The following is a 25,588-nucleotide window of genomic DNA, read 5'->3' as shown; positions in this document are numbered from 1 at the left end:
AAGATCGCGTAATAGCGCTGCGAAAGTTTTTACTATGGAGTGCTTCGGTCGGTAACAAAAACACACACAAAATGACGACCTTTATACGCATAAATATATAAATATAGATATATATAAACGCACATTGTACATAACTATATGTTGTATACTACGAAATAGTACATAGACCAAAGTACATAAATAGCTAATGTGGTGTACAAAAAAAAATTAACAGTTTATTCTTTGACTATTAAAGTAAGAGTAAATAATTATCAATTGGAAGATTGTGCACGTTTTTCGAGGTATTTTTTTCATCCTGACTTAACACGTATTTATAGTGTGTGGGAAGAATTTGTCAAAAACATTTGGACCCTAATATTGTGTTTTGTTTTCATTTTTTTAGCAAGTCTACAGCTTCACGATGATTTCGCTGAGGGAATTGTCACTTTATTTCAACTATTTTGCTCGATTACGACTTTGAGCAATCATTCGTTTACACATACACAGAAGTACAGCTACATGTATACATTTCATGTATTTACAATCCCATATTGGGAGAAAAATCGCTCAAAAATCACCACGAAATCGAGTGTTTTTTATTCTTCTTCAATTGAGTGGCTTCGACTCGTCGATTGTCATTGACTGTCAAATCCGATGACCCTGAGCATAAAATGTCACTTGTCGCTACTAATACCGAATGTCCACTTGTCAAAGAATTATCAAACTGCGTGAAAGAAAATTCTCGCAGTGGTATCGTTTCCTGTCTTACGCGTATCAAAACAGACCAAAAATGTTCACAAGAAGTTATGGAAAACGGTGGTGTCTGCCTTCTTGTCGATCTACTGCGATATCGAAACACCAAAGTCATGGATACAACTCTCAGCATACTTGCCAACGCTTGCTTAATCTCACATGTCAGAGAGAAGGTTTGCAAATTATTACAGTATTTCCATTTGTACTGCAATTTCATTAATAATCATTGTTCTTGAAATTTTTGTTTTTCCATTCAGTCTAATCGTTCCCTATCGTTCATCATAATATGTTTTGTGAACTTTTACAATAAGCGTGATTCGGTGAGAAATTTTTAAACATTTTGTTCATGACTAGTATACATTATCAGTTCAGGGATTATCAATTTGATTAAAAAAATTTCATTTCTATAGGAAGCAATGATATCTGTGAAAGTGAAGACAAAATAGTATCCTTCACAACAAGCTAAAGAAACAATAAAATCCTATTTAAAAAAATGAACACAATTTCAGGTGGAGGGAACGAAAATAGCATCATACGTGGTATGGATAGCGAAGAATTTGGATTCAGGAGAGACCATGCATTGCCGGGCCTGTCGTTTGATGGGAAATCTATCGGAATCAAATAACCATGCACGAGCATTATGTGAAGCTGGTGCGATAGTGGCATTAACAGAAATATTGCGATCAAAATCAAACGCACAAACATTGGGAATGGCGGTAAGAGCAGTGAGAAACATATGGACGGTTTATGAGGGTGGTAGAGAGGAAATATTGGAAGCTGGAACAATAAAGGAAATCACGGGATTGTTGGTGAGTTCGAGGAAGAAAATATTGGAGCGTGAGAACGAGACGAAATGGGGTGAGTTGGCGGAATCGTGTTTGAAGGCGATGTCCGCATTCGCGGATTGCACGGACCCACGTACGTGTGAACAAATGCGGGGAGAAAAAGGGATCCACGGTTACCGTTGTATCGTCGATTACTGTAGATCGTTTAATAAAACAGCGATTAAATGTTTGTACAAGTTGTGTCTCTACGCGGGGCGTAGACCCGAACTTGGAAATTCTGGGGCGATCGAGTGTCTCGTGGAAACATTGAGATCGCGAACGTCTCCACGTTGGAACAACGAACGCTCGACATCCGCTATATCTTCGTCCACTTCGTTTTGGGAAAGTCTCGTAAGTTTATGCATGTTTTGTCGCGAAGCTGTCAACCGAGCCAAAATTCGACGCGGCTCCGGACTCGAGGCCATTCTGGCGCTTCTTAATGAAGTTCACAACGAAAAATATCATCCCATGTTGCTCCATGCTCTCGCACAATTCATCTGCGATGATCTCAGCATCGACATCATGGTGAAAAATGGCCTCGTCGATATTCTTGTCCATAAATTAAAGAAAATGGCTCTTGATGACAAAACCACTGACAAACGCGACACGAAAAATGGAAAGAAAAGGTCAGCCGATACCTCGCCCCATGAAAGAGCAGGAGGAGGAGATTTCAAGTACAATAAAACCAGTTACCATAGTGGAAGGTAAAAACTTTTATACCTTTTCTTCGGTGCTCTTCAAATTGTACTAATTTTTTGTTCAGATTTAAAATTATGTTTCTTCAATTCAATATATTTCTGTCATTTCCAGGTTTAGTTTGGATTATCCCCGAGAAGATTGGAGTCCTGGTGGAACAAGCACTTCGTATTCGTCACCACCGAGCACTCCACCCTTGTTACCATATGAAACGAATTCGGATATCGATGAATATGCCGATGATAATTATAGCCCAATTTGCAGCGATACCGAGTGGCTCGAAAACGAAGATTCTACAGGTATAAATTTCGCCAGGGTTCCCTTCTGATCCCCACACCAAAAAGATCATTTCCAAATATTTTTTTTTCGTTTTTACGACATTTTATCATCGTCTGAATAAAAATGAAAAATCTTCTGATTTTTCTTTAGATATTCCAGACGAAGATGAATTAAATTCGAGGATACGAGCTGCTAGGGACGAGGATAAAGAGGAAGAGGACGAATTTTTAAAAGCTGAAAAAGAGGAGAATTTCGATGAAAATTATCGAGAAGATCATCAAGAAGAACGAGAGTCTTCGAGTATTCTTGCTTTGTTGAGCATGTTGAGTCATTCGACCGTACCCATCGATAGACTGTCCGATCCAACGACTATTCAAGCTCTCGTTACTTACATTGCATCAGCCAAAAATTATCGGGCTTCCGTTATTCTTACAAGGATAATTAGGTTGGATATTTTTTTTCCAATTGATTGATAAATCATCAAATGAATTGTTATTTTATTTATATTTTTTCAGAAATCATTCATACTTCGTGCCACTTTTGCTTCAAGGCTTCGTTTTGGAAGCTCAAACGCTTTACGGATCAGAACATTACATACGAGCGTTGTGCGATACCGCGGAGACCGGTGGAGCATTTGGTGAAATGGCAACGTTACTTTTGCGTGGACAGGAGAATCAAAAATCGATAGTAGCAATATCGATACCATTTGTGATAAAAAGTCACGAAAAGTTGCGAATATTATTGAAATATCACGGTGGCCTCGAATTGATATATCGGGAAGTGGAAAAGTCGACAAATGCCATGTACGACGACGCAATATTGTCGATTTGTAAATTGGCTGATTCGCTTCACGTTTCAACGCCAAAAGAAATTAGCAAGGAGGAGCATACGAATAAAGTGGAAATTCAATCGGAAACGAAAAACGAGGACAAAGATCGTGAAGTCGGAACGGAAGAATGGAGTGAAGACCTTGTTATTTTCGAACTCGACGATGGAAGCACGGTGCAAACAAAAAGAACGATAATTTGCAGAAAATCCGAAGTTTTCTCGGCAATGTTGGAGGGTAATTTTTCTGAATCCGGTAAAAATAATGTGAGATTGAAAAAAGCTTCGAAAGATGGTTTGTCGACTCTACTTAGTGCTGCCAACGGTGATTTTCACTTGAAGAATCATCAAATCGAAGCGATTCTCGATGCTGTTATTTTAGCCGACAAATTTCTCATGACCGAACTTTCCGAACGTCTCACCGAAATTTCCATGGCTCGTCTTGATCACGAAAATCTTTGTCGCGCCTGGAATTGGTCGAGAACTAATTCTTGCCACGAGTTTCGCAACTGTTGCGTTCGAATTTTCCTCACTTCAGACATGATGAGATCGCATCGTTTACGGGTTTTTCGTGATTTTCACGCATCCACGAACTTTCGAGAATTCGTCAAAGATACGAGGAACGTCATTGAGAATGCAATCTCGTTACCACGAACTTGAAATTCCAATAACTTAACATATTCATACTAAAAGTGAATTAGAAGACGTGGTACGAAACCCGGTTAATCGAATGATCGAAAATCATGAAAAATAAATTAATCAATTTTCGGCAGATATTTGGGAATAGAAATAGCCATCATCTTTCCAGAATATCGATCATTTAAAAAAAAAACGGAAATCAATTTTTTTATTTAGTTTCCATGACCTATAGAAGAAAAATTGTATAGTGAAGTTTTATTCTTTCTCGATAATTTATAAAAACAAAACAAAAAAAAGCTCGGTTCAATGAATTTTAAGAAAACCCGTTGCATTATTTGTACATATAAAAACTGTGGAAAGCTTAGTTGATTAATTCGTTCAATAATCTTTATTTGTTTACTATTCAATCATTTTTCAATATTACAGGCGTTGTTTTTATTAAAAATTTTACATCATCAACCGCATCACATTATGCAAGCATGAAAAATAAAATTTTACAAATCACAATAAAATTTCGTAAAATATAATTGGTTCTAGAAATTGTTTTACTCTTTCAACCTAATAAACAATACTCATCTTTTATACAGTTTGAGTTTGATTGACTTTGAAGGAACGGCTATTAAATGCAGAATCATTCTTATCGCGTCTTCGTTGGAACATTCGATTTTGAAAGTCTTGACGATCTAAAAAAAAATAATGTGTTTGAAAAATCACCAATTTATTCCACGTTCACGAACGTCATTGAATCATGAAATCTCGAGTTCTCATAAACCGTATTGAAAACCATGATAAAAAATGGAAAAATTTTTTTTTTTTCAATTTTGAGAAGAGAATAGTAAAAGAAAAATGTAAATAAATGACATCACAATGAAATTACGTTTTTTTTCTTACCTGACTAAGTGTGAGAATCATTTGAGTTTCAGCCAACTTCTTACCGACACAACTCCGAGCTCCAAGAGCAAATGGAAGAGTGCCATGAGGATTGTTCACTTCTTTATAATTCCCAGCTTCATTTCTCATCCATCGTTCAGGACGAAATTCATGCGGATCTGGGAAATTTTTCGGCTCTTTGCCACTTGAGTAAATCGACATGACCATCAATTCCTGTTCGCAACAGAATCGAAAATGGAAATTATTGCTTCATTGAAAATATAAGCATCAGCCAAAAGCAGCCAAGCAGAATTAGAGCGATTGCCCAAATCAACTCTATTTAGCAGTCATATTAAAATTATAATACCAAAGACAGAAAATATGAATAAAAAAATTGGATTTAGCACAGCCGGGTCTGATTCCGCTGTTCCATTGCTATTTATTAATTACCCCTTTCGAAACGTGATGTCCAGCGATGATTGCATCGTTTGGCAAAAATCGTGCGAGAAAAGGTGCTGTCGGATATAATCTCAAGGATTCCTTGATTATCGCTTTAATGTAATAATCGGACATGATATCCTTAGGCTCCAAGTATTTTACTCTTTCAAAAAGTTTATCTTGAACCCTGGGATTTTTCGCGAGTGTAAGTAGTGCCCATTGAGTTGAATACGCCGTCTACTGACGATGGAAAAAGGCAGAGTTTTTTCTTTCTTTCAAGAATTTGGTAAAATGAAAGCTTTTGAGCTCACCGTATCACCAGCTGCTATCACTAGGTCCGTGACAATTCTCACAAGATCTTCTTGTTTCGTTATTCCCTCCTTAATCATGAGACTCAATAATCCATCACCTTCGAGACACAGAATTTCTGTTACGATATCTCGCACGGAACCGAGTGCTTCGTCCACAACCTGGCAAAATTCACGCCACACGGGCAACCGAAATTTAATCACGTACTTTACCGGTAGGAGAGACAATTTTGCACTGAGGACGAATATGCGATGAAGTATTCTCGCAAGTTTTATCGTTTCCTTATCAATTCTTGGCTTGTAGTTTTTCCAAGACGATCCGATTAATATCGCCAACATTACTGTAAACAAATGAACGAACGAATGGATCAATTATTTATTGCGAGAGTGAAGAATAAAAATGTGAACTTAATTGAATATACAAATGAACATAAATCAACTTTAATGAAATTTCTAGGCAAACGACAAATGAAAAAATATAAAATCATTCAAATTAAGAGAATCATTTTCATGTTTTGTTCGTCAAATAAAATTTTCTTTCATAGAGCATTTACTATTCTGAAGGGATTATAACACTGAATGTCTAACTACAATTTCTTTAATTATAAGTTTCAGTCAAGCTTTTCCCAAATTCATTGTTAATAAAAATAAACAAATTTGATGCCTATGATTCAATGATTTCTATCGCAGTGAATACTGAATTTCTCGGGGATTTAAAATTCGTCGTTCAACCTTCGATAGACCACCGATAAAGTCGAGTTTCCAGTCCCTCTATCGGTTTCGACGTATCCGCGAAATTGCTCCATTGCTCAACGAGATCTTGAGCTGCTTCGTAACATCTTGGTGCCATGGTGTTTACTGGATTTGGTATCAGCATTACTTTGTTCATGATTCTACGAAAATGTAACCATTCTTCGCCATCCCTGTTTAGAAAATAAATTGACAAATTATTATCTTTGTAATTGGGTTTAAAAAAGCTTTGGTATAGAAAAATAAACAAGCAAGTTCAACGTTAATTTTTCCATATGAAGTTGACCTTCTGAAACATTTATTTTTGACATTTAGTACTTCCATTAAAGTTTGATTTTTCAAATTTGTAAAAAACAAAATGATCGATTTTAATTTTCTAATCGGACATTCAATATCCCAAAAAAATGATGTGATTGTGAACTTACATGAAGAGAAGTCCTCGAGAACAATTGCGCGATTTGTTATAAAAGTGCCAAGCTTCCGGCAAAAAATGCATGGGCGTTGAGCCTTCGAGCCGAAATATTTTTCGAAAATCATCGGGCGAGTTGACGAATATCAAATCGACAGGGCCGATCCGATCCCTAAAAATTGGTCCCAGTTCCTTGTGATTTTTATCGACATATTCATGGAGATTGATGGCTTGTTCGGTCCTAAAGAGCGACACGAAAGTTTCGAAAGATCCAGGAATCCATTTGTTTTTTCTCGCAAGAGGAATTGTGCTCTCCGGTATTTTCGTATTCGAAAAAATATTTGCTCGACTTTCACATCTCTGAAAATTCAACCTCATCTTCCATTGCAGTTTAGCATATTTTGACCATCCATTTCCATCGACAGGTACGAGACCCGAGAAGGATCGAGTTGAACTGTTTGGCGTCGATTTTATCACGAAAATTCCAAATTTTCTTACACCCTGAATTCGCATTGTTTCTCAAACTTTTTATCGTCCTTGAGGATAATTCGATTTGAAGAAATCAATGAATACAGTTGAATGGAATAAAGTTTGTGTCTATTCTGTCAGAACATTTTTTAAGCACTATTCATCACTGATTTCCAAAATCGCCTGCAAACTTTGTGAATTGTAATCTATGAAAATCAACAAAAAATTACACTTTTTTTTATCTACAATAAGATTAACTGTCTAAACATAACAGTTATAAATAGCGAAGTAATGGGAATTCAAGTAAAAAAACTGCTAAGCACCAATAGCTCGAGAGAATAATTTGAAAAACCGTCCAGTAATTCTATTAGAAATAAAGTTTAATTAAAAACAAATTTTGGCGTATCGAGTTTAAAACTTTTTGAAGATCAACCGTTGGTTTATTTGAATTCACTTTTAAACGAAAATTGCGCAGCATAGTTTGGCCAACTTTTTCGTGTTTCAGTTTTAAATTCAAATAATTTCGTTCGTTCAGCTACGAGGTTTAGAGACTTGTGGCATACTCGGTCTAACAAGCTACATAGACATTTCTATGCTGGAGTACAAGAATGCTGGTTAAGCTGTTCCCCCCTCCCCTTCCTTTTCTTCGACTTCTCCTTATTCTTTTATGCATGACGAGTGGTGGGAAATTTCTCACTCTCCTCGTTCATTCAACTTATGCATACAACGCCATGTACTAATATTCTCAATCCTCGATTCAATATCATCTTTTATTTAATACACAGGCACGCCAAGAGGCACAAGAGACACCTAAAAGTGGATACGAATTCTCGTTTTTTCTCTTTCTCTCTTACTCTGCCGTCTCCCACTTGCTTTCTCTTTTTCTCTCGCTCCTTCTTTCGATCCGATAAGTAGATAAAATTGACTGCACGCGCGTCATTGCCATCTTTCTCTTTTTGTCACCTTTTTTCGTCTACCGTGTCTCTCTCGTTTCCTCCGAAGGTGAAAGAATACGAAGTGACAAACGTATATACACGGATTTCTCTTTCTCTTTCTATTCTTCCATCTCAATAATTTGGTATTCTCGACGTTGGAATTTCAGAGTGAATCCTTGGTTCATTCTCGCACTGGAAAGAATTCCCCGAAAATAGGCAAGCCGCCCAGTTTGAAAACGCTGCGGTGCCAAATTTTCAAAGTTCATTTAATTTTCACATTTACGAATGGACGATTTTGCCCTCGCCATCGATTCAATTAATTTATCATTAAACGAATTATTATTTCTATTTACTGGTTTCACACGGTGATAAGATGGAGATACGTTTATCCAGATGTTTGAGCTGGCGATATCGTATTCAAACAGTCATTTGAATTTCGACTCTTTTCCATGTCGACGCGCATTTGATATCACAAGTGACTGAACTTAAAATTCAACTTTTCGTCGTCGTCCCAAGCGCTCCATACGTTTTAACGTTGCTAAACATTGATGTGAACCTCAAACGAGCGAGTTGCTGTTTTCTTACGTTGATTGATCTAATTTCCAGGGTCAAGAAAATGTCGGAGGACTTTCAGCTATATTTACGGTGTTGCGATGATTTGTAGGCCAAGAAACAATCTCGTAATCTAAAAAAATATTTATTTAAAAAAAACGGAAAACGGTTGACGCTTTTTCTGATCAGTGAACATTTTCTATCGGATTTCAGTACTCACTATTTTTATTCAAATACGCAATTGGTGCAGAAATTTAGATAATATTTTTTTGCATAATATAGAACGAACAAGTGTTTTTATCGCCTGATATATTATTGGAATGCTCGAATTGATTCCAATCTTGTATGTATACCTTTTAGTTTCTTCTTCAAATCCAGGAGGATTAATAAAGAGATAAGAAGACCATGTCATCGCACCTAAAATTTTTGTTGAGCGATGAATTTTCATATTAGTTGCAAAAACAACAGTTTCTTCACGAATTTCAGAATTTCGTGCCCAATCGCCCCAGAGTGCTAAACTAATCTGCAAAAGTAATAGAAGAATACACTGTCCAACGTTTCGAAGGAATTTTGGGCGCGCATACTTTACTAATCGATGTCTTCCTTTGTCATACCGTGTTTCCACTAACGTCGATAATTTCGATTATTTTCGCAATATCACAAATATATTCAGCCTCGATTCTTCGTACTTCGTTTACTTTCGTTACAACTCCCAGAATACCTGTTAAAGAAATGAAAAAAATTCAACGTAAAGTATTGATTTGATTACGCTAAAGTACTATTCAATATAGAATGATTAACTAACTGATAATAGTGCCGTTTTCAAAACCAGCAATACGCACCGACTCTTCACAGTCTTCAAAGTTTGCGTCAGAGTTTGAAGTTACTCGATCACGTAGCCACTCTCTCAAGCTAGACACATATATCGAATTATTTTCATATACAAAATGAAATTTTGATATTCCGGTATCGCATTTTCTCAAATCCTTGATAGCTTACTTCTTAACTTCATCGATTCCTGGATCAACAACCAACGACGACATTTTATCCATACAGTTGAGTTCTTTAGAATTGTTCCAGGAGTGCACCCGAACTCTTTTTGCCGCAATTATAATATTTTCGCCGTTTTGAATTTTTTCGACGTGCGGTCCCCATACGACAATCCGAATCTGAGCCATTGAATGTATAATACCGAAAAATTTTATTGATTTCTCAAAGAAACACTTCATTTTTTCCTCTGTAACTTTTTTCGGATTTTTGTTTGTATAGTTTACGAAGAAGTGATAATTTCTTACCTCTCCGCCAGTTTCGTCAGACAGTAAAGCGGACATTCTAGTTTTCATACCATTGGAACACTTGATGTTCACTGGACTCTCCTGAGATGTGACAACGCCCACGACGTCTGTGACAAATCGAAAAATGTAAAGAATAAGAACGTATAATAACTATTGATAAAATAATAATCTACGATGATTGAAAAATTAAGCTAGAAAAATTTTCTGAAGAGAAAAAAGAAATGTTCGCACCGATTATTGATCCTTCTGCTATGCTGTCAAGTATGACGTTAATTTTTGTGAAGTTGCTTTCACCGCATTTGCCAGGAGTCGAACGAACCATGAGCTCAGCACCTGGTTTGACGGTTGAAATATTTGTTCCTTTTCTTTCGACTTCCGTGTGGCCCTTGCTGCTACCAGGAGTTGCTTTCCGAACGCTTTGTGTATTAGAAGTGATTGAAGTGAACGGGGAACGTTTGACGGAAGCGCTTATAGCAGGTTTGATATATCGTTTGATTCTATAATCGAAAGAATAAAAAATATTGATGATTAATTTCTCTTTTATCCTGCATTTTTATACTTCGAGGATTATTCTAAAAAAAAAAGGTTTTTCAAATTATCTTACATATGCATTTCATCACTGGGTGGAGCGAGATGAAAGTCTGTCCATTCGACATTCAATCTCGATTTCACTCCTTTAACTTCAAGAATCGCATTCTTTAGAACGACCAGCGAATTTATGGGAAATTCATATTTTGACCTTGATCGTCCATGAATGACAACTTCCATCTAGTGAAAAAAGACAGCCATTATCTTCATATTTAAAATCAAATATTCAATCAAATTTTAATTTCACACAAGTTTCTAACCGCACAAATAATTGTGTCTGGTCAAGATGAGAAATTAAAAATTCACCTCGCAATTTTTGATGTCCCTTATAATAATTTTTTTTCTACATTTTAAATATCCTTCTTGAGACTCTGAGAAAGTCTCCGGTTCACAGAAAATCACCAGTCCTACAATATCTGGAAAATATTATGGCACATATAGATGTATTTATGAAAAAGTTTTTTTCACTCTTATTTTTAAAATAGTTATAAATTTATAAATATTCGTGAGTCGAAATCTCAAATTTCCAGATTTTTTGTTGGATTTAATAGTTCCACAGCCTTCAGAGGTTGTGTCGGTACATGGAGATTAAAAATTAGCAACGCACCAATGGATTCCCCTGGCTGAATATTTTTTATCAAGTCCTGTAAGGAATGGGTAGGGTCGAAATTTCTCACAACCGTTTGAGGTTTGTTACCATCGATCACAGAACCTTCGAATTTGACTGTTTCACAAACATTTGGGATGCTAAGCTCATACAGTTGATTCGAATTTTTTTGATAATCCGGGTTGACTGGTTTGACGACCGCACCAGCAACTATAAATTTGGCACCAACCTGAAAAAATCATAGAAGAAAAGAATCAAAAATAAAGTTTTGTATAATTATGATATTGAAAAATAATCAAGATTTTTACCACAAATTGTTTCTCCAATGACCAATTTTTGGTGCGAAAAATAACACCTTCAATTTGTCCGCTATCATCTTCCAAAACAAAATTTGCATAATATGTTCCACGATTTGTGATGCGCCATTTCGAAGTTGATGTTATCACTCCTCTGATAGAAGGACTGAGAAATTGAAACAAGACAAAGCAACTCAGATGAATCATTAAAATCCAAAACAGATCATAAATAATAGGTTTAAAAGGGTTAGAATAAAAAAAAATGTTGAATATTTAGAATAAGATTTCTGGTCTTACCAGCATTGCGTCTGTGTCAATGACTTTATTGGCGTGTAAAGGTTTTTTTCTTGTGAAGAATCAAGTTTCTGTTTTTTCTGGCCATTGCTTTCCCCGTCCTCCGAACTTGATCTCTCGAATAAACCTATTAAAGAAATAAGCATCGATTAACCAACTAAAACCAAAGACACTTTTCGTTAAATTCGTTTGTCTATCTTCAAATATATTACTCATGAACAAGTTCTCAAAAATGAGATGTTTTTCCGATTGAAACTAATAGGTTCGCTGAAATTTGGTTGTGATGCAGCGTTCATTTGCGCGGACCTGTTGCAGAGTACGGTAAACCGAATACAAAATACCAGAATATATATATAATAATATAACCTGGAACCCGGGAGGCCCGGGAGCACTAAAGCGTGTCGCGCGTTATCGTTCGTCGATTTCAATGAAATTCATAAAACGGAATGCCGAACAACACAGCGGTGACATTCTATTTGATCATCAGTTAATACGATTAATCTTAAGGTGATCACTTGTTCAGTCGGTAAAAATCCTGTTGCACGGTTTATTCCGAGTAGCTTATGAGTTACACGCTATTCTCATTTTATCAGAGAACAAGGTGTAACCTTTATTTTTCTCAACAAATCAAGGGTGTCCGAGTAAACCGTGCAAACCATTTTGCAGTTATCTCTCTCCCACTTGCGCCCATTTTTTGAAAAAAATAAAAGTTACACCTTGTTCTCTGATAAAATATATGAGAATAGCGTGTAACTCATATTTTCTTTCAAATATCAAGCTACTCGGAATAAACCGTGCAACAGGATTTTTACCGACTGAACATGTGACAGAGCACCTTAACTGAATTTTTTTCCAACTAAATTTTTTTCGTATGAAATTGTTTTCTGTGTCGGAATTTTTCGGTATTCAAATTCGTCGTGTGCTAAACAACTGTGAACTGTATACTAATAAGTTATGCATCTGTTCATTTGTTGCTTGTTTGTATGTAAGTGCGAAACTAGCGCTATATTGGCGGAAAAACGGCAAATATCGGTGATCCATGACATTAGAGGTGCGTTCCACTTATCGCCCAAAATGTCCCAAATCCTATCCCAGTAGCCATCGTCCGGGCGTCACGGGCGATAAGTGGAACGCTTATTGTTGCTATATAATGGGAATCTTGCAATTTTTTGCCGTTATTATTCGAACGTTCGTAAAATTATTTTATTAGTAATGAATTTAAAAAAAGATTGGGCATATATAGTTGGCGGAAACACTAATTTGAAATTCGTTTATTTTTTACGAAATCAACAACGAAATCAAAATTTGGAGCAGCTCTGCCTTCTCATTATTTTGTAGAGTTTTCAGCTTATTTTCCATCTGTTGAATTTCTTTTGAATGTTCAATCGTAAATGTCGAATCTCTTAAAAGCGTCGAAATGAGTTTCTCCTTCGAGTGAGCGATTGTTTTTTTATTGCGTTATGATCGAACCAAATTCGTCGAACTTTTCGGATCGGAAAACTAAATTCCCACGCGTTTTTGTCCAAATCGATAGGTGTATAATTCAAGGTCAACTTGAAAAAATACCCCCAGCAAAAATGTGTTCTAAGGGTTTTGTATTTTTAAGAATTCTCTTCAAATACGTCAAGAATGAAAGTTGCGTCGCATTGAAAGGAGAGCAGACTGTTGCAGAGGAGTGCCCACGAAGTGATGCATGTAAACAAAGGAAATGTATCACTGTAAAGCACAATTTGTAAGTGTTTTTGTAATTATAAATAAATAAACACAAAAGTACGTCGATTGATGGTGATTTCTATATATATTGTGAAATTCTCTTTATAAATCCACGAGTATTTATCATAAAATATTAAAAAGGTACAATATATATATCTACACACTGTATAAACAAGAATTTTTAATACTAAATGCCTTTTGCAGTCACTTTCTCGTTGGGAACGAGTTACATAGATTATTTGATTTTTTCTACTTGTTCTTTACAAGTTATGTCAGCAACGTATGGAAAAAAGATTTAGTAATTGAAAAAATGGAAGGTACAAAACACCAAGCCATTCCCTATAATAGTCTGCTCGTGATTTTGTTTTCGGTTATTTCCATACATTTTTTCTCTTTTTCATTGAACATGAGCTTTCTTTGGGCATTATCATTTTTCTTTGAAATTGACCAGCAAACATTTCGTCAGTCAAATAATTAGATCTAAACAATTAAGTTAATTTTTATCAATCAATTTTAACACGAGGTTACACTCGCCATCTTTTGGTACTTTTTTTTCTTTTCAGTTCATCCTCTCTCTCTCTCTCTCTTTCTCTCTGATGCAAGATTCTCGAATTCGAAACCCACAAACTGATGATTCATTCTTGCATTTCTCTTCTGTTTTGCAAAATTCAATGTTTTTCACAACAAATTGTCAACTTCCTCGATGATTGATATTAGATTGTCCAATCCGAATAAGAATCCTTCCTCGTGGTTTCCCTCTTTCCACTGCGCTCTATGCGTCAATGTTTGACCCTCGGACACTTTATAAGTTTTTGCAAAATCTATCAGCCACACTCCCACTTTTTCTTCATCGTAAATCATGAAGATACTGCTTCCAATAATCTGGAAAAAAAAGGGCAAAAAACATTTATTATCAAGATGTGAAATTACCAAGAAAGTATGTCCTGAGTAGACGGACTATGTTTTTTTATGTTACAAAATAAAGATTGTAATTTTCAAAAGTACTCTTTTGCAGAATATTTAAAAAATTATCCGTTTTTTATTTAATTTTAGACAACAATGAATTACAAAACCAAAGATTCTTTTATATTGTTCATCAAAAATTATTTTGTTACATTGAATACTGTGCAAATAACTTTGAAAAATCATTATTCTGGAAATGATAAGTTGATTGAACTTCGTTGAAGGCTCGTCGCTGTTCATTTCGTTGATATAAGGAAACCCAAAGAATTGAGGAATCACGCATATTTTGAAAGTGGTTCATTTAAGTGAAGAGAAATTGAAGTGAGAAGAGAAAATAATTTACCTCGTGAGTTTGGAAATATTTGGAACTCTCGACTCTACGCCTGATGTCGCGAAGTCGATCAAGAAGTCGTACCCGAGTTTTGGCACCGTCACTGAGGAACAATTTCATCGTGCGCAATACTTGGTCATGTGATTTGACGGTTTTGAGCTCGGTGATGGGTGGAGTGCCCGGCAGTTTCATGGCTTCGATGCGAAAGCCATGACTGCAAGTGGAGCTTTGTTGTTCGCGAAATTGCATGTAGCGTAGTTTCGTGACAGCTTTTTTTTCGTGCTCGAGGCTGCTCGGTGCGTTGGGATCAACGGCGATCATTTTCAAATAGAGATCGGGTCTTTCGGTCGTTTTCGAAACTTCGGACTCGAGGAACGTTCTCGTGCCTAACTTTATGTCCATTACGTGAGGATCGTTGAAGCCGAATAACAAATCTTGCAGCTCAATGAATGTTTCCCCTTTGTACTCGACCTCGCGGTAATACCGTGGTATGCATTCTCGCATCTCAGCGTCTTTGCTCAGTGACTCGTAAACGTTTCTCTCTGTATTTTCGAGCCCTCCGGTCCGGCGTTTCCACACGGTTCCAGGGCCAGCTGGTGCAAAACCATCCGGATGTCCGGACAACTGGAACCACGATTTCAAACGATTCTTCAATAAAACGTCACTCGCTGGGGCTGTAAGTTCCAAAGCGTTCTGTAACAAAAATCAATAATCTTTCATTTGCCAACTCCCCGAATCCAAACGAGAGCTTCTACACCAATTCGAGTGATTAAGAAAAAACAAAACAAAAAACCTTGAAGAACGTAGCGGGGATTCGAGGCTCGCTTACAAACATTTCTCATCGAAAATACGTTCCACTAAGAAAAATAAAAATGTTCGTTTTACAGAAAAATCGAGAAATAAAATACAAGCAAAGAACAGCTCGCGAAGCGAGCTTTTGCAGCGAGATGAAAAAAAAATTTATTGAAGCCTGAAAACGTTTTCCATTCACAATGATCAAGCGAAACTACAAAATCATCAAACGGACGAAGAATGTGGAAGAAAATTGATGAGGCAGCAATTTATCTTTCCCGGTTTCGCGCGACGATTTCGCATTAATTTACGTCCAGAGGAGAATTTTATTTCGGCAAATAAAAGTGTACGACAAAATATTGGCTCTCAAATATTTCGTTCGTGTTTAACTAAAAATGAAAGTTTTGTCTGTGGCTGTACTAACCAGTGCGAGATATTTGAGGGATAAATCCTCCTCAGGTCTGGTCGCATCGGACAAAATATTTGGGAATTGTTTCATAGTAGAGTTGATGAGGATCGACGTCGAATCGGCAATACAATGAGATTTATCATTATTTAAATTGGACGTAGCAGATTCCTGTTTGTTGATTGACGAATTGTCATGTCTATTTTCATTCCCCAAATAGGCATTTTTTCTCCATTGTCGCAGAGCGTTTACGCCGGAAAACGTTCCAGAGGATGTGGAACTTTCGTGCTCCAGAGAGTCTGCCCTTGCCTCATTGTTCAGTCGTTCCTGATGTTTGTTCCGAGAGACGACTATTTTCTCATGATTTTTCCTGGGTAATCTCAGCTTATTATCTTTGTTGTTGTCCTTGCTTGATGGCTGCAACAATGAAAAAAAAAAACAAAAATTCCTTCAAACTATTGTTTCGTCTGCCAAGTGAGTATGTTTAATTCTCAATTAATCAAAAACGACTAAACGAGCATTCGATCGAGCGAACGAGCGAAATAATAAAAAAATCGTGTTATAACCGACGAAATAAAAAAATCACTTATTCCCCAACCCCAAAATTCTCCTCGTCGCGGATAACAAAATTTTCAAAAAACTGCAAACATTCCTTTCCCAGACTTGGAAGCTTCCTGCCATGAATTTTCAGTTTATTTTCGCTCAACGACTTTTTTCAATTTACAATTCTTCTCGCGGACAATTTATTGAATAGAGAATTGGGCGTGACAGCAATAATTCGTCGATGAAAAAGTTGCGCTGTGAGGCACGAGTAGATTAATACGAATATGAAAAAAAGAAGAAAAAAAACGAATTGTGAAAGAAAAAAGAGAGAGAGAAAAAAATTTTTTTTTTAAATCTACGAATCATAAAATTAATGATAAATCATTTATTTTCGTTTTTTCATTGCTCCCAGCAGACGTTTCGCCTGCTGTTCGATTATGCCACATATTTCGTTGTACGTGTACGCACGCACGTCGATATATTACGTACATTTGTCGTCTCTCTATGTATATAAATAAATGACACACGTGACTTTAACGTGCTACGCGGCGAAGTAGCTTGACTCAGCGAGCAAAAAGCCGAGTCAGGTGTAACGAATTGTAATTCATTGCAGCGAGTACACACAATGGTAAATGTATCAACTTCAACGAGCGGTATTACGAGGGGGAAAAAAAAAAAAAAAAAAAAAAACATAAATAAGAAAAAAACGCGCCTCCGCAAGCTCGTGCTTAAGGAGTTTCGGTACAGAAGTCAAAATATTAAGAAATTGATCAAATTTGGTGATAATGTTCTTCAACATCGAGTGCAAAAACACAAATTTTTTCAAAATTTTCTTCTACTTAGTTATCGAGTAATTACGCATTAAAGCAGATTTCTTATGCCCGGAATGTATACCTATATATATGGAAACGCTATGCTTATACACGTAAACTTTAGTGATCAATTACTCGATAACTGTGTAGAAGAAAAATCTTAAAAAATTTGTATTGTCAAATTTGGCACTAAAGAATATGTTCACCAAATTTTATAAAATTCTAAACTTTTTGAAATTTTTTATGTTTTTAGCATGGTTTAGCATGGCAACATTGTATCGCCTGTACCGAAACTCCTTAACAGCGCGCTTGTTGCAATAAATTTAACGACGAACATTCGAGGGCTATTCAATATTCATGGCCAATCTTTCTTTTCGCTTTTTTTTTTGTTTCGAAGCGAGGGATTGTGAAAAATCGCGTAAAACTGAAATTCGTGACACATCGGCCAATTTCGAAGACTCGGGAGTGGCTTCGTTTCACCCGTTTGAGATGGCTGCGGCGGTATATTTTGAAGCAATGAAAATAAAAAGGAGAAAAAAAATGGATTTTAAACACAGAGATCCGTGACTCGAAACGAAAATATTGACCGAGCTTCGATCGCTTCTTTATAGGGGGGTGCTTTTGAGATAAAATCGAAGATTTGCTTCATTAATTTATCGTATAATTTCTTGTTTAGACCGAATTCCGGATTATATTAAAAATCAGGAGCGAATTGACGATGAATAAGTAAGGAGAAAGGAGCTCGTTAAGATGGCGGAGAAGCAGCTGCGTAGACAGAATTTCAAAATAGGAAGAAAGATAAGAAAAAAGAATTTATTTTATTCCAAATTCACTTATTTTTCTTGAGCTCGATATTTTTTATATTCGTATTGAGAAATTGTCGAACGAGCGTCAGGCATTTACGGTTCTCTCGCCTCGGCTTTTCGTAATAAGATCTTCATCGTCGGTTAATTATCGTCGACGTTTGGCTAAACTCGTTTACATTTCGATTGGAGAAAAGTATGCTCGCTCGCGTGTCGAAGAGAAAACAAGGATGACGCGCGATGCGTTGTCAAATTGGGACGTCGGCTACACCTCAGATTTTTCATGTGTAATTAAATTATAATTGTTGTTATTGATAATCATCATAAGATTAGGAAGAAACGAAGAAATCGAAATAAAAATGATGAACGAATGAAAAGGTGCAACAGGGAAACAACAATATTTTTGCATCGTTGCCAATGCGTTATTGTACCTTAATCTGCGCTCGTCCGCTTAAACTAAACGTGAGTAACGTACGCATCCGCTCGCGGCATTCTTTCATTATAATTCATGAAAGCTGTTTTAAGCGTTTTTATTAAACTGCTGAAGAACGTTTTATTATTGCCACATAATGAGCGTTCGTTAACCGGCTCTCTCTTCTTCGATACTCAATTGATTTTTCACCTCTGCGCAAATATTTTTTATTTGACCATTGTCATTCAATGGAAATTAAAGGAAAAAAACGAAGCTATTGTGACGAGACGTTACTCGTGGGTACGGGGCGTGAAAAAATAAACGCGAGAATCACTTTGCAGGTTAAGTTCGTCAAAGACTATTCAGAAATAATAATAAACATTGCTACGATCTCGAAGAGATTGATTTTCATGGGATGACGAATAAAAAAGTCTGGAATGAATTCCATCAGGAATTAACGTCAATCTAAATCGAATTTGCCGGCGCGGAAAATGTTCGGTCGACGAGATGGCTGGTTAAATCGATTTTACCATCTCGATTCTTTCCAGTCATTCGCGACTCGACCAGCTCTTTTCAAAGTTAATTACATTTTTTTAATTAAATTTTTCGACGCAAGAAAAACAATAGAGCGATAAGACGCTCGATTATAACTAACGAAATTATACGAGAATAGACTCTCTGTGTGCGCGTGCGTATGTGAAAATGGACGAATGTATACACATGTGGATCCGAGCGATAAGCCGGTTGACTAGCAAGCTGGTCTCGTGTCTCGAAACGGAATTCTGCCAAAGTATAGTACGACTTTCAACTCCCCTCCACTCCTCTCGCTTCTCTATTTCCCTTACTTTTCCTCTAAATCCATTATATTCAAAGTGCCATATGCTAGACACGAGGATTTAAAAAAATACGAAAGAATGTGACGCACGCATGACAGCATATTTAATGAAACATTACTTCCGGATGCGAATTGTTCATTTTGTGAAAACGATTGTACTGTTTTCCTTAGTGATGGAGCGGAGCACGAAATCCAGTCTCGTTCCGAGGGTGCACTTTCGTTCGATTGGATATCTATCGATGAATATTTAAGCCGCATAATGGACGATCCTCTCCGATTGTCACACACACGCATTTAATCAGTTTAAGCTCGTAAATCGTAAACCTTTGATAAGCATTTTATTTTCGCTGCCAATATCAAGCGAACAAATTCGAACGACGATTATCTCGTATTCGCCTTTTATTCTAATGATATTCCGCAAACAGGGCACGTACCACCTCGCCCTTGGCGAATTAAATGTCCGCCGTTTCGTATCGTATGACACTATACGAGGTCAATGGGACGGGCAAAGAGAAACTCGTGAGATGAAGAAAAAAAAAGCGAGAAAAAGGAGAGAATTTGTATGCCGATGATAAAGTTGTTCGCGAAAAAGAGAGGCAGGAAGAAAAGAAGAACGCAACTCGAGGTGTTTTCCTTGATTCGATCACCAACGAGAATCCCCGCCCCCTTATTTTTTCAAGAATTTGTCACGTATGCGTGTTGTGTGTTAAATGTAACACGTACATAACCTCTCTGTGACTCGAAGCAGTCGTGTGTAGTGTTATACCGAACGTAAGCTGCCGTAGTGTCTGGCTCGACAGACCGAAAGGTCAGCAGGAAGCCTGGGTCGTTCATCCGTCCAAAATAGATTTCATGCAGACGTTCTATAAATCGTTAATGGATGCAAAACCCGGAACTGTTATTAACCCTAATGAGGCTGATGAACGACGAGTCGAAGGGTTATGAAATTTTATACTCAGAGTCCGCCGCGCTCGAAAGCCATTTGTTTGTAATATCACAAGTGACCTCTGGTGACGAAGTGTGTTGGTGTGTATGCAGCCGCGATAAATGACTCGTTGAATGATTCGGAGATGAAAGATCTCAAAGTCGCAAAGTCACTGTTCACTCGAAATCTTAATCCCGATTAACAATGATATATTCAACCTTTGATTTTAAACATTTCGTTTTTCGTTAATTCGTTACTCGATGTCGGTGATAGGATGAACGCGCTTGCCACAAGAGGGCGCAGAGATTCAATATTTCGCCGCAAGGTGACGCGTTTTTCTGCACCGACGAAAGGAAAAAACACCGCGTAAAAAGTTGATTCAATAATTACGTACTTATGACAATAATTTATTCTACACGTTTTCTTGTTTAATAATAAATAAGCTTTCGAGGTTGAAGAACTTTTTGCAACGGTAACCACTCAATCAACTAAAGAGAAAATCACTCAGCGACTAAACTGGAACACACATATTTTGTTTTCCATAATAACAGTACTAATAGCAGAAATGGAATCGTGGCAAGACGCGAAGGTAGGTTAGAGCTGTACACCGAGAAGATAAACATTCGCGAGCGCTCTTATTTAACTTATAAACGATAAATATTCTTGGGCTCATGGCCGAAGACACATCGACCGATCTCGTGCCCCCATACAATTTCCGTTCATCTCGTAACTTGTGTGGGCGAGTTGCGCTTCTAACGTTCTATTTAGCGAACGCATCACAATCGATATACTAAAATCAAACTATAGTCCATTAGCTCCTACGTAAAACCACTAGATTTTAACTCGAATCCTCAAAATGTACAATCTCAGAATCCCTCTTGGATTCGGCAAACACGAAATACACATTGACTGGGCAAATGTTACTATCGTGTTGAAACTACTAGAGGACTAGAACATTCTATTTTATGAAACTTTATACTCTCAAACTCACCCGTAAAGGTTTGTACACCATACAAAACGCTTTAGAATGAAAGTATTGGTGAAAGTTTCACAAGAATTTCGATTCAAAAGAAATCCAAACAAATAAGTAAATCAATTGGCATATCTACCTTGTTAAAATGTGCTTGAAGTAGACGTTCATACTGATCAACAGCCCGCAAACAAATCCTTGTCGTGAATGCTTCCATGCGTGCTGGTAAAGGCGCGTGGCACACACTGCTTGACATTATACGTCGATTCTTGGGAGAAAAAAAATAACTAAATAATATCTTGCTTTTTGTTTATTTTTTGTGTTTTCACTGAAGCTCGTTCACGACGATAAAAAACAGCACTTTATTTCAGAAAGAATTGAAAATTCACCAACGAAAACTCTGAGCGGTCGTGCAGTCTTTTTTGACACTAATTTTTGGGCGCGTCGCACATTTTTCACCGTAACATTACATGGTTGTATTCATGCCATGAATCAGGTGTACATAACCCTAAAAATAGGAAGGCGGTGGGTCAATAAATTGGGACTCTGCGTCTTTCCGTTCGAATTTCAACACTGTGTCTTTTAAATTGTTTGGTAATTTTTTTTACAAATCACTCGCCGTCTACCGCTCGCTTACAACTGAATTCTCGAGAGAGTACCAACGTCATTTTATCGCTGCGGTCCTCCAATCCACCCCGCGGCTCGAGCTCCCGCGCTTCCATCCTTCTCTCTCGCTCAGTCTCTCTTCCTTTCGGGTTGGTCTGTGTGCTAATGGAATATAAGCGCGCCCTCTATTTCCCACACGCAGCTTCGATTTACTATTTTTTAAGCCTGGGACGATTGTTGATTGTACGCGAAAAAGGACACGGCTTCGTAAGCGGTGACGAAATACGATGGACAAACTTGATTGAAGGAGAATAATAATTTCTCCGATTAGAAACACGCAATCGTTGCGTTCTAGAGTGTGACGGGAGAAAATGGGACACTCGATTCAGCATCAGCAAGATTAAATGCAACGAACGCTTGACATCCACAGTTTTTCGAAAATTGTGTTTTGAGACTGTTATTTCATCATCGTTTTACTCCCCCCCCCCCTCACTCCTTCCCAGCACGCTACACGACTTATTAGACCTTTCCTAACCTCCTTGGCGAAGTAACCTTTCAAAAACGTTACAGTTTGAATGCGTTGAGTGTCCGATTAGCGTCCTTTGTTTTTACAGCTAGTTACCCATCGACGGTCGGATGCAATCAAATTTTGTAATTTTGAAGAATTTCAAGTTTGTCCCATTCTGTCCCAGATCGATGTTGCAACTAAAATCGCAGAGCTAAAAGTCTGTAACTTCAAGTGCACACACGTTCTAACCTTGACATTGACTCGACACGAAAAAATCTTTCGAACGATTCTATTAGTGTCCCACTCACAATTAGTCCGAATGAATAATTTCTTATCATAAATTGAACGCCGTGCTTTTCCATATCGAGAGTGGATACGAACCGATAATTTTTATCCATTTTTCTATACTACTGTTCCACATAATCCGTGCCTCTAGGTCTCGCAAAGTCTATAATGGAATGCCGGAAGTCGTCACATTCACTAGTGCGGTTAAACGAGCGATACATACAGTGATTAATCAGCAACAGATCTCGAGATGAATCGTCGAGTGTTTTAACGACGTATACGAGATGAGCGAAATGAATGATTCACATTTTTTTATTGCGACATGGTTTAATGGGTAAATATATTGAAAGGTGTTGATCGGAAATGATCGGGTGATGCACGATGATTCGCGTTGTACATTCGCGTAAAGTGAAAATCTAGTAATTCATACGATTAAATTAGAAGAGAGTTCATTTGAAAGGCGACATTAGTTTGATCAAGTGAGTTGTAGAATTTTAATTAGAAAGGAGGTGAACGAGAGAGCGAGCGCTCGTGCCCCTTAAAGGAAGTTCTTTCCTGGTGAACTGAATGCTGAATGAAAAAAATGGGGAGCGCTCTTTCTCTTTCCGTCTTCCTATCACGCCCTCTATTGTCCAGTTTATGTGACGCGTTCGATGCAATATGCAATACAATTGCAACAGAGGCGACGCGAGTGAGATAAATCTCAAGTGGCCACGAACAAAAAAAAATGGCGGATCCTTGTATCGTCTCAATGTTCGGCTCAATCCGAAAGGTGAGAAACATGAAAAAGCAAAGAAGGGAGAGAGAGAGAGAGAGAGAGAGAGAGAGAGAGAGAGAGAGAGAGAGAGAGAGAGAGAGAGAGAGGGAAAGAGGAAAAAAGACTCGAATTCGTATTGAATCCGAGTATACAGATCGTCGTGGAATCAACTATCGCCGTGAAGCGTTTATATTAAGGGAGTAGGGGAAAGGGGCTATCTCTTTTATCTCTTTTCTGGCCCGAGAGCAAGCGGGAACGTGCGTCATTGCGGGCACACATGACGTCTCTTGGTGCGTCGGCCCCCGTTCTTTCACGCGCCGCGCTTATAAACCACGCGCGAGAGCGGTGAAATGCCCTGTTCAACTTTTATAAGCCACTTAGAAAGTATCCTGAAAGTTTCCTCAATCAGCATAATGATAGCGTAATAAAGAACCTTATTATAATAAACTTCCTCCTGCATCTTCTCCTTCAAGGATTTTTGATTGATTTTGGTGGCACGTGGGACACTTAAATTTGTACCCGAAAGCAACGACCTCAATAATTATGCTGCTTCGTAGCGGTTATCAGAGAAACTTCTTTTCATTTCGAAATGATATATTCGTCGTATTATTAGCCCGATTATTAATAATTCACAAAAAAGGTGGCCTCGCGAAGTTTCTACGTATGCAATTCAATTCGTCATACAAAACATACACCCTCGTCAACGGAATCGTAAAATTAAAATTAAAAAAAAAAAAAAAAAAAAAAAAAAAAAAAAAAAAAACTAGAATTAACCTTTAAACTGTCATATCGAATTATATTTTATGCGTTACGGGTACGATTATCCTCGATGCCAATATTTACCACATATCAGAGTTTAGATTGTACCGTAGAAGAATAATCGAAAAAGGAAAAAACATCAGAACACTATTATTCTCTGAACACTAACCTGGCGAATAAATAACAGCAAGACTGGGTAGGGAAAGCGTGTGCGAGAAAGACGTATAAATATGTAAGGCGTGTGACTCGAGAAGGATTTCTCTCATTCTGTTTTCGCGTTGCGGTTCTTTTTCGTTTGGTTGCTCGAGGATTGGTTCGCGCGTCGTTCCAACAGCGTAAAACCGTTTTGCTTTGCAGTATAACTCGTTAGGTTATCCTCCATGAGGTATCGCCGATTGGATTTGTAGCGTGGGAGAAAGAAAAAAAGAGAAGAGAGAGAGAGAGAGAGACGCCAAGATGAACGCCACGAGAAAGAGGACATGAGAAAAAGAGAAAGAAAAAAGAGGGAGAGAGAACACAGCGTCTCCCCGGAGGTCAGCATTGACGCAAATCCATCCGTTGTCACGTGACCCCTCACCAGGCCCCGAACACAATATGCCCTCCTCCACTCCTTCCTCCTCCTCGCAGCACGAAGCCGACGAGCCGACGACACTTGTGCGTCCCGGCCACCTTTCATTTAAAATCTACAATATAATTTTTTTTTTATCTATGTATACAGACAACATCGTGTGCGTGACACGTATCACTCATGTATGAAGTTTACATGCGTAAACGCGTTACGAGATGCTATTTATAGGTAGACGATTGAATAGTGAGTGTGAGGTTATGTTATCTGGCCCACCCATGCTGTTAATCAACAATTAACAGGCTATTGGCGAATCGAAAATGTTGTTTTCGATACACCCACAAACGATCATCGTTCGTTTCAGCTTGTTTCAGCCGATGAAGTTTAAATGAAAAATTTTTAACGGCTTTACGTTTTTTTTGTTATTGCGGTCTCAATTCCGTACTGACAACCTTCACTTTTCATAGCTATGTAAGCGCCCAGTGTCAACAAACTCAATTATTATCAGATTTTGCACCGTCTGGTGGTTCGGTTAGGAAACAAAACAATGGAGGACGCAAGATCGACGCTGTATTCGGCGTCGGGGTCAGTTAACTCGAGACAATCGGGTCTATGGCATGTATTCATAAAATAATTCACTAAATAAAAAATGCAAAATCTCGAACCAGAAATTCAAAAATATTGACGTTTCGGTGAATGGATGTTAAGCTGACACAAAAATATTACATTTATAAATTCAATGTGCGAAAATGACGACTTCTAGTTCATTCATTTCATCCCTAGAGGGTGTTTTTCGAA

General features: G+C 37.6%; 3 protein-coding genes across 8 annotated transcripts; 1 reads left to right on the top strand and 2 right to left on the bottom strand.

The window, feature by feature from the left end:
- The first annotated feature begins 74 nt into the window (after positions 1 to 74).
- On the top strand, positions 75 to 5,273 carry Rnb (R and B). The gene is made up of 6 exons (XM_043416273.1): positions 75 to 281; positions 383 to 905; positions 1,242 to 2,260; positions 2,367 to 2,551; positions 2,682 to 2,976; positions 3,047 to 5,273. The coding sequence occupies exons 2-6, from the start codon at positions 651 to 653 to the stop codon at positions 4,014 to 4,016; spliced, it is 2,724 nt and encodes a 907-aa protein (XP_043272208.1). The 5' UTR covers positions 75 to 281; positions 383 to 650; the 3' UTR covers positions 4,017 to 5,273.
- Positions 4,365 to 12,162, bottom strand: LOC122409059 (cytochrome P450 315a1, mitochondrial-like). 4 transcript variants are annotated; one of them, XM_043416297.1, is made up of 13 exons: positions 12,018 to 12,162; positions 11,809 to 11,932; positions 11,524 to 11,677; positions 11,216 to 11,444; positions 10,915 to 11,024; positions 10,625 to 10,788; positions 10,252 to 10,517; positions 10,021 to 10,127; positions 9,725 to 9,894; positions 9,568 to 9,637; positions 9,340 to 9,446; positions 9,079 to 9,248; positions 7,351 to 8,858 (listed from the first exon to the last, which is right to left on the bottom strand). In XM_043416297.1, exons 1-11 carry the CDS (start codon positions 12,019 to 12,021, stop codon positions 9,429 to 9,431), a joined length of 1,416 nt encoding a protein of 471 aa, XP_043272232.1. In that variant the 5' UTR covers positions 12,022 to 12,162; the 3' UTR covers positions 7,351 to 8,858; positions 9,079 to 9,248; positions 9,340 to 9,428. The 4 variants fall into 4 exon arrangements, with proteins under 4 accessions (XP_043272230.1, XP_043272231.1, XP_043272229.1 ...); XM_043416295.1 differs by lacking the exons at positions 9,340 to 9,446; positions 9,568 to 9,637; positions 9,725 to 9,894; ... (6 more) ...; positions 11,809 to 11,932; positions 12,018 to 12,162 and adding exons at positions 4,365 to 4,678; positions 4,887 to 5,099; positions 5,316 to 5,540; positions 5,615 to 5,952; positions 6,344 to 6,534 and having other exon boundaries at positions 6,787 to 8,412; positions 8,527 to 8,858; positions 9,079 to 9,244; XM_043416296.1 differs by lacking the exons at positions 9,340 to 9,446; positions 9,568 to 9,637; positions 9,725 to 9,894; ... (6 more) ...; positions 11,809 to 11,932; positions 12,018 to 12,162 and adding exons at positions 4,365 to 4,678; positions 4,887 to 5,099; positions 5,316 to 5,540; positions 5,615 to 5,952; positions 6,344 to 6,534 and having other exon boundaries at positions 6,787 to 7,444; positions 8,527 to 8,858; positions 9,079 to 9,244.
- A 1,422-nt stretch (positions 12,163 to 13,584) lies between these two features.
- Positions 13,585 to 24,584, bottom strand: IP3K1 (inositol-trisphosphate 3-kinase-like protein). Of its 3 annotated transcripts, none has more exons than XM_043416301.1 (5): positions 24,395 to 24,584; positions 21,450 to 21,578; positions 16,029 to 16,427; positions 14,825 to 15,505; positions 13,585 to 14,400 (listed from the first exon to the last, which is right to left on the bottom strand). In XM_043416301.1, the coding sequence occupies exons 2-5, from the start codon at positions 21,564 to 21,566 to the stop codon at positions 14,197 to 14,199; spliced, it is 1,401 nt and encodes a 466-aa protein (XP_043272236.1). In that variant the 5' UTR covers positions 21,567 to 21,578; positions 24,395 to 24,584; the 3' UTR covers positions 13,585 to 14,196. The 3 variants fall into 3 exon arrangements, with proteins under 3 accessions (XP_043272236.1, XP_043272235.1, XP_043272237.1); XM_043416300.1 differs by lacking the exon at positions 24,395 to 24,584 and adding an exon at positions 21,700 to 22,307; XM_043416302.1 differs by lacking the exons at positions 21,450 to 21,578; positions 24,395 to 24,584 and adding an exon at positions 20,139 to 20,292.
- Positions 24,585 to 25,588: the final 1,004 nt, after the last annotated feature.

Source organism: Venturia canescens, chromosome 4 (genome assembly GCF_019457755.1).
Source record: "Venturia canescens isolate UGA chromosome 4, ASM1945775v1, whole genome shotgun sequence".
In the NCBI taxonomy this organism is placed as follows: Eukaryota; Metazoa; Arthropoda; class Insecta; order Hymenoptera; family Ichneumonidae; genus Venturia; species Venturia canescens.
The sequence above is the reverse complement of the archived record's forward strand: the minus strand, read 5'-3'. Positions and strand labels throughout refer to the sequence as shown.

What these genes read in the sequence shown, in the direction of transcription:
- IP3K1 (XM_043416301.1), bottom strand. Translation starts at nt 21,566, where the DNA reads ATGTCAAGCAGTGTGTGCCACGCGCCTTTACCAGCACGCATGGAAGCA. An exon ending in CCCTCAAATATCTCGCACTG is followed by an intron (nt 15,506 to 16,028) that starts GTTAGTACAGCC and finishes TTTTTGTTACAG; the next exon opens with AACGCTTTGGAACTTACAGC. An exon ending in AATATTTCCAAACTCACGAG is followed by an intron (nt 14,401 to 14,824) that starts GTAAATTATTTT and finishes TTTTTTTTCCAG; the next exon opens with ATTATTGGAAGCAGTATCTT.
- Rnb (XM_043416273.1), top strand. Translation starts at nt 651, where the DNA reads ATGTCACTTGTCGCTACTAATACCGAATGTCCACTTGTCAAAGAATTA. An exon ending in TCTCACATGTCAGAGAGAAG is followed by an intron (nt 906 to 1,241) that starts GTTTGCAAATTA and finishes ACACAATTTCAG; the next exon opens with GTGGAGGGAACGAAAATAGC. An exon ending in CGAAAACGAAGATTCTACAG is followed by an intron (nt 2,552 to 2,681) that starts GTATAAATTTCG and finishes ATTTTTCTTTAG; the next exon opens with ATATTCCAGACGAAGATGAA.
- LOC122409059 (XM_043416294.1), bottom strand. Translation starts at nt 7,283, where the DNA reads ATGCGAATTCAGGGTGTAAGAAAATTTGGAATTTTCGTGATAAAATCG. An exon ending in TCTCGAGGACTTCTCTTCAT is followed by an intron (nt 6,535 to 6,786) that starts GTAAGTTCACAA and finishes TTTTCTAAACAG; the next exon opens with GGATGGCGAAGAATGGTTAC. An exon ending in TGATTCTCACACTTAGTCAG is followed by an intron (nt 4,679 to 4,886) that starts GTAAGAAAAAAA and finishes ATTTTTTTTTAG; the next exon opens with ATCGTCAAGACTTTCAAAAT.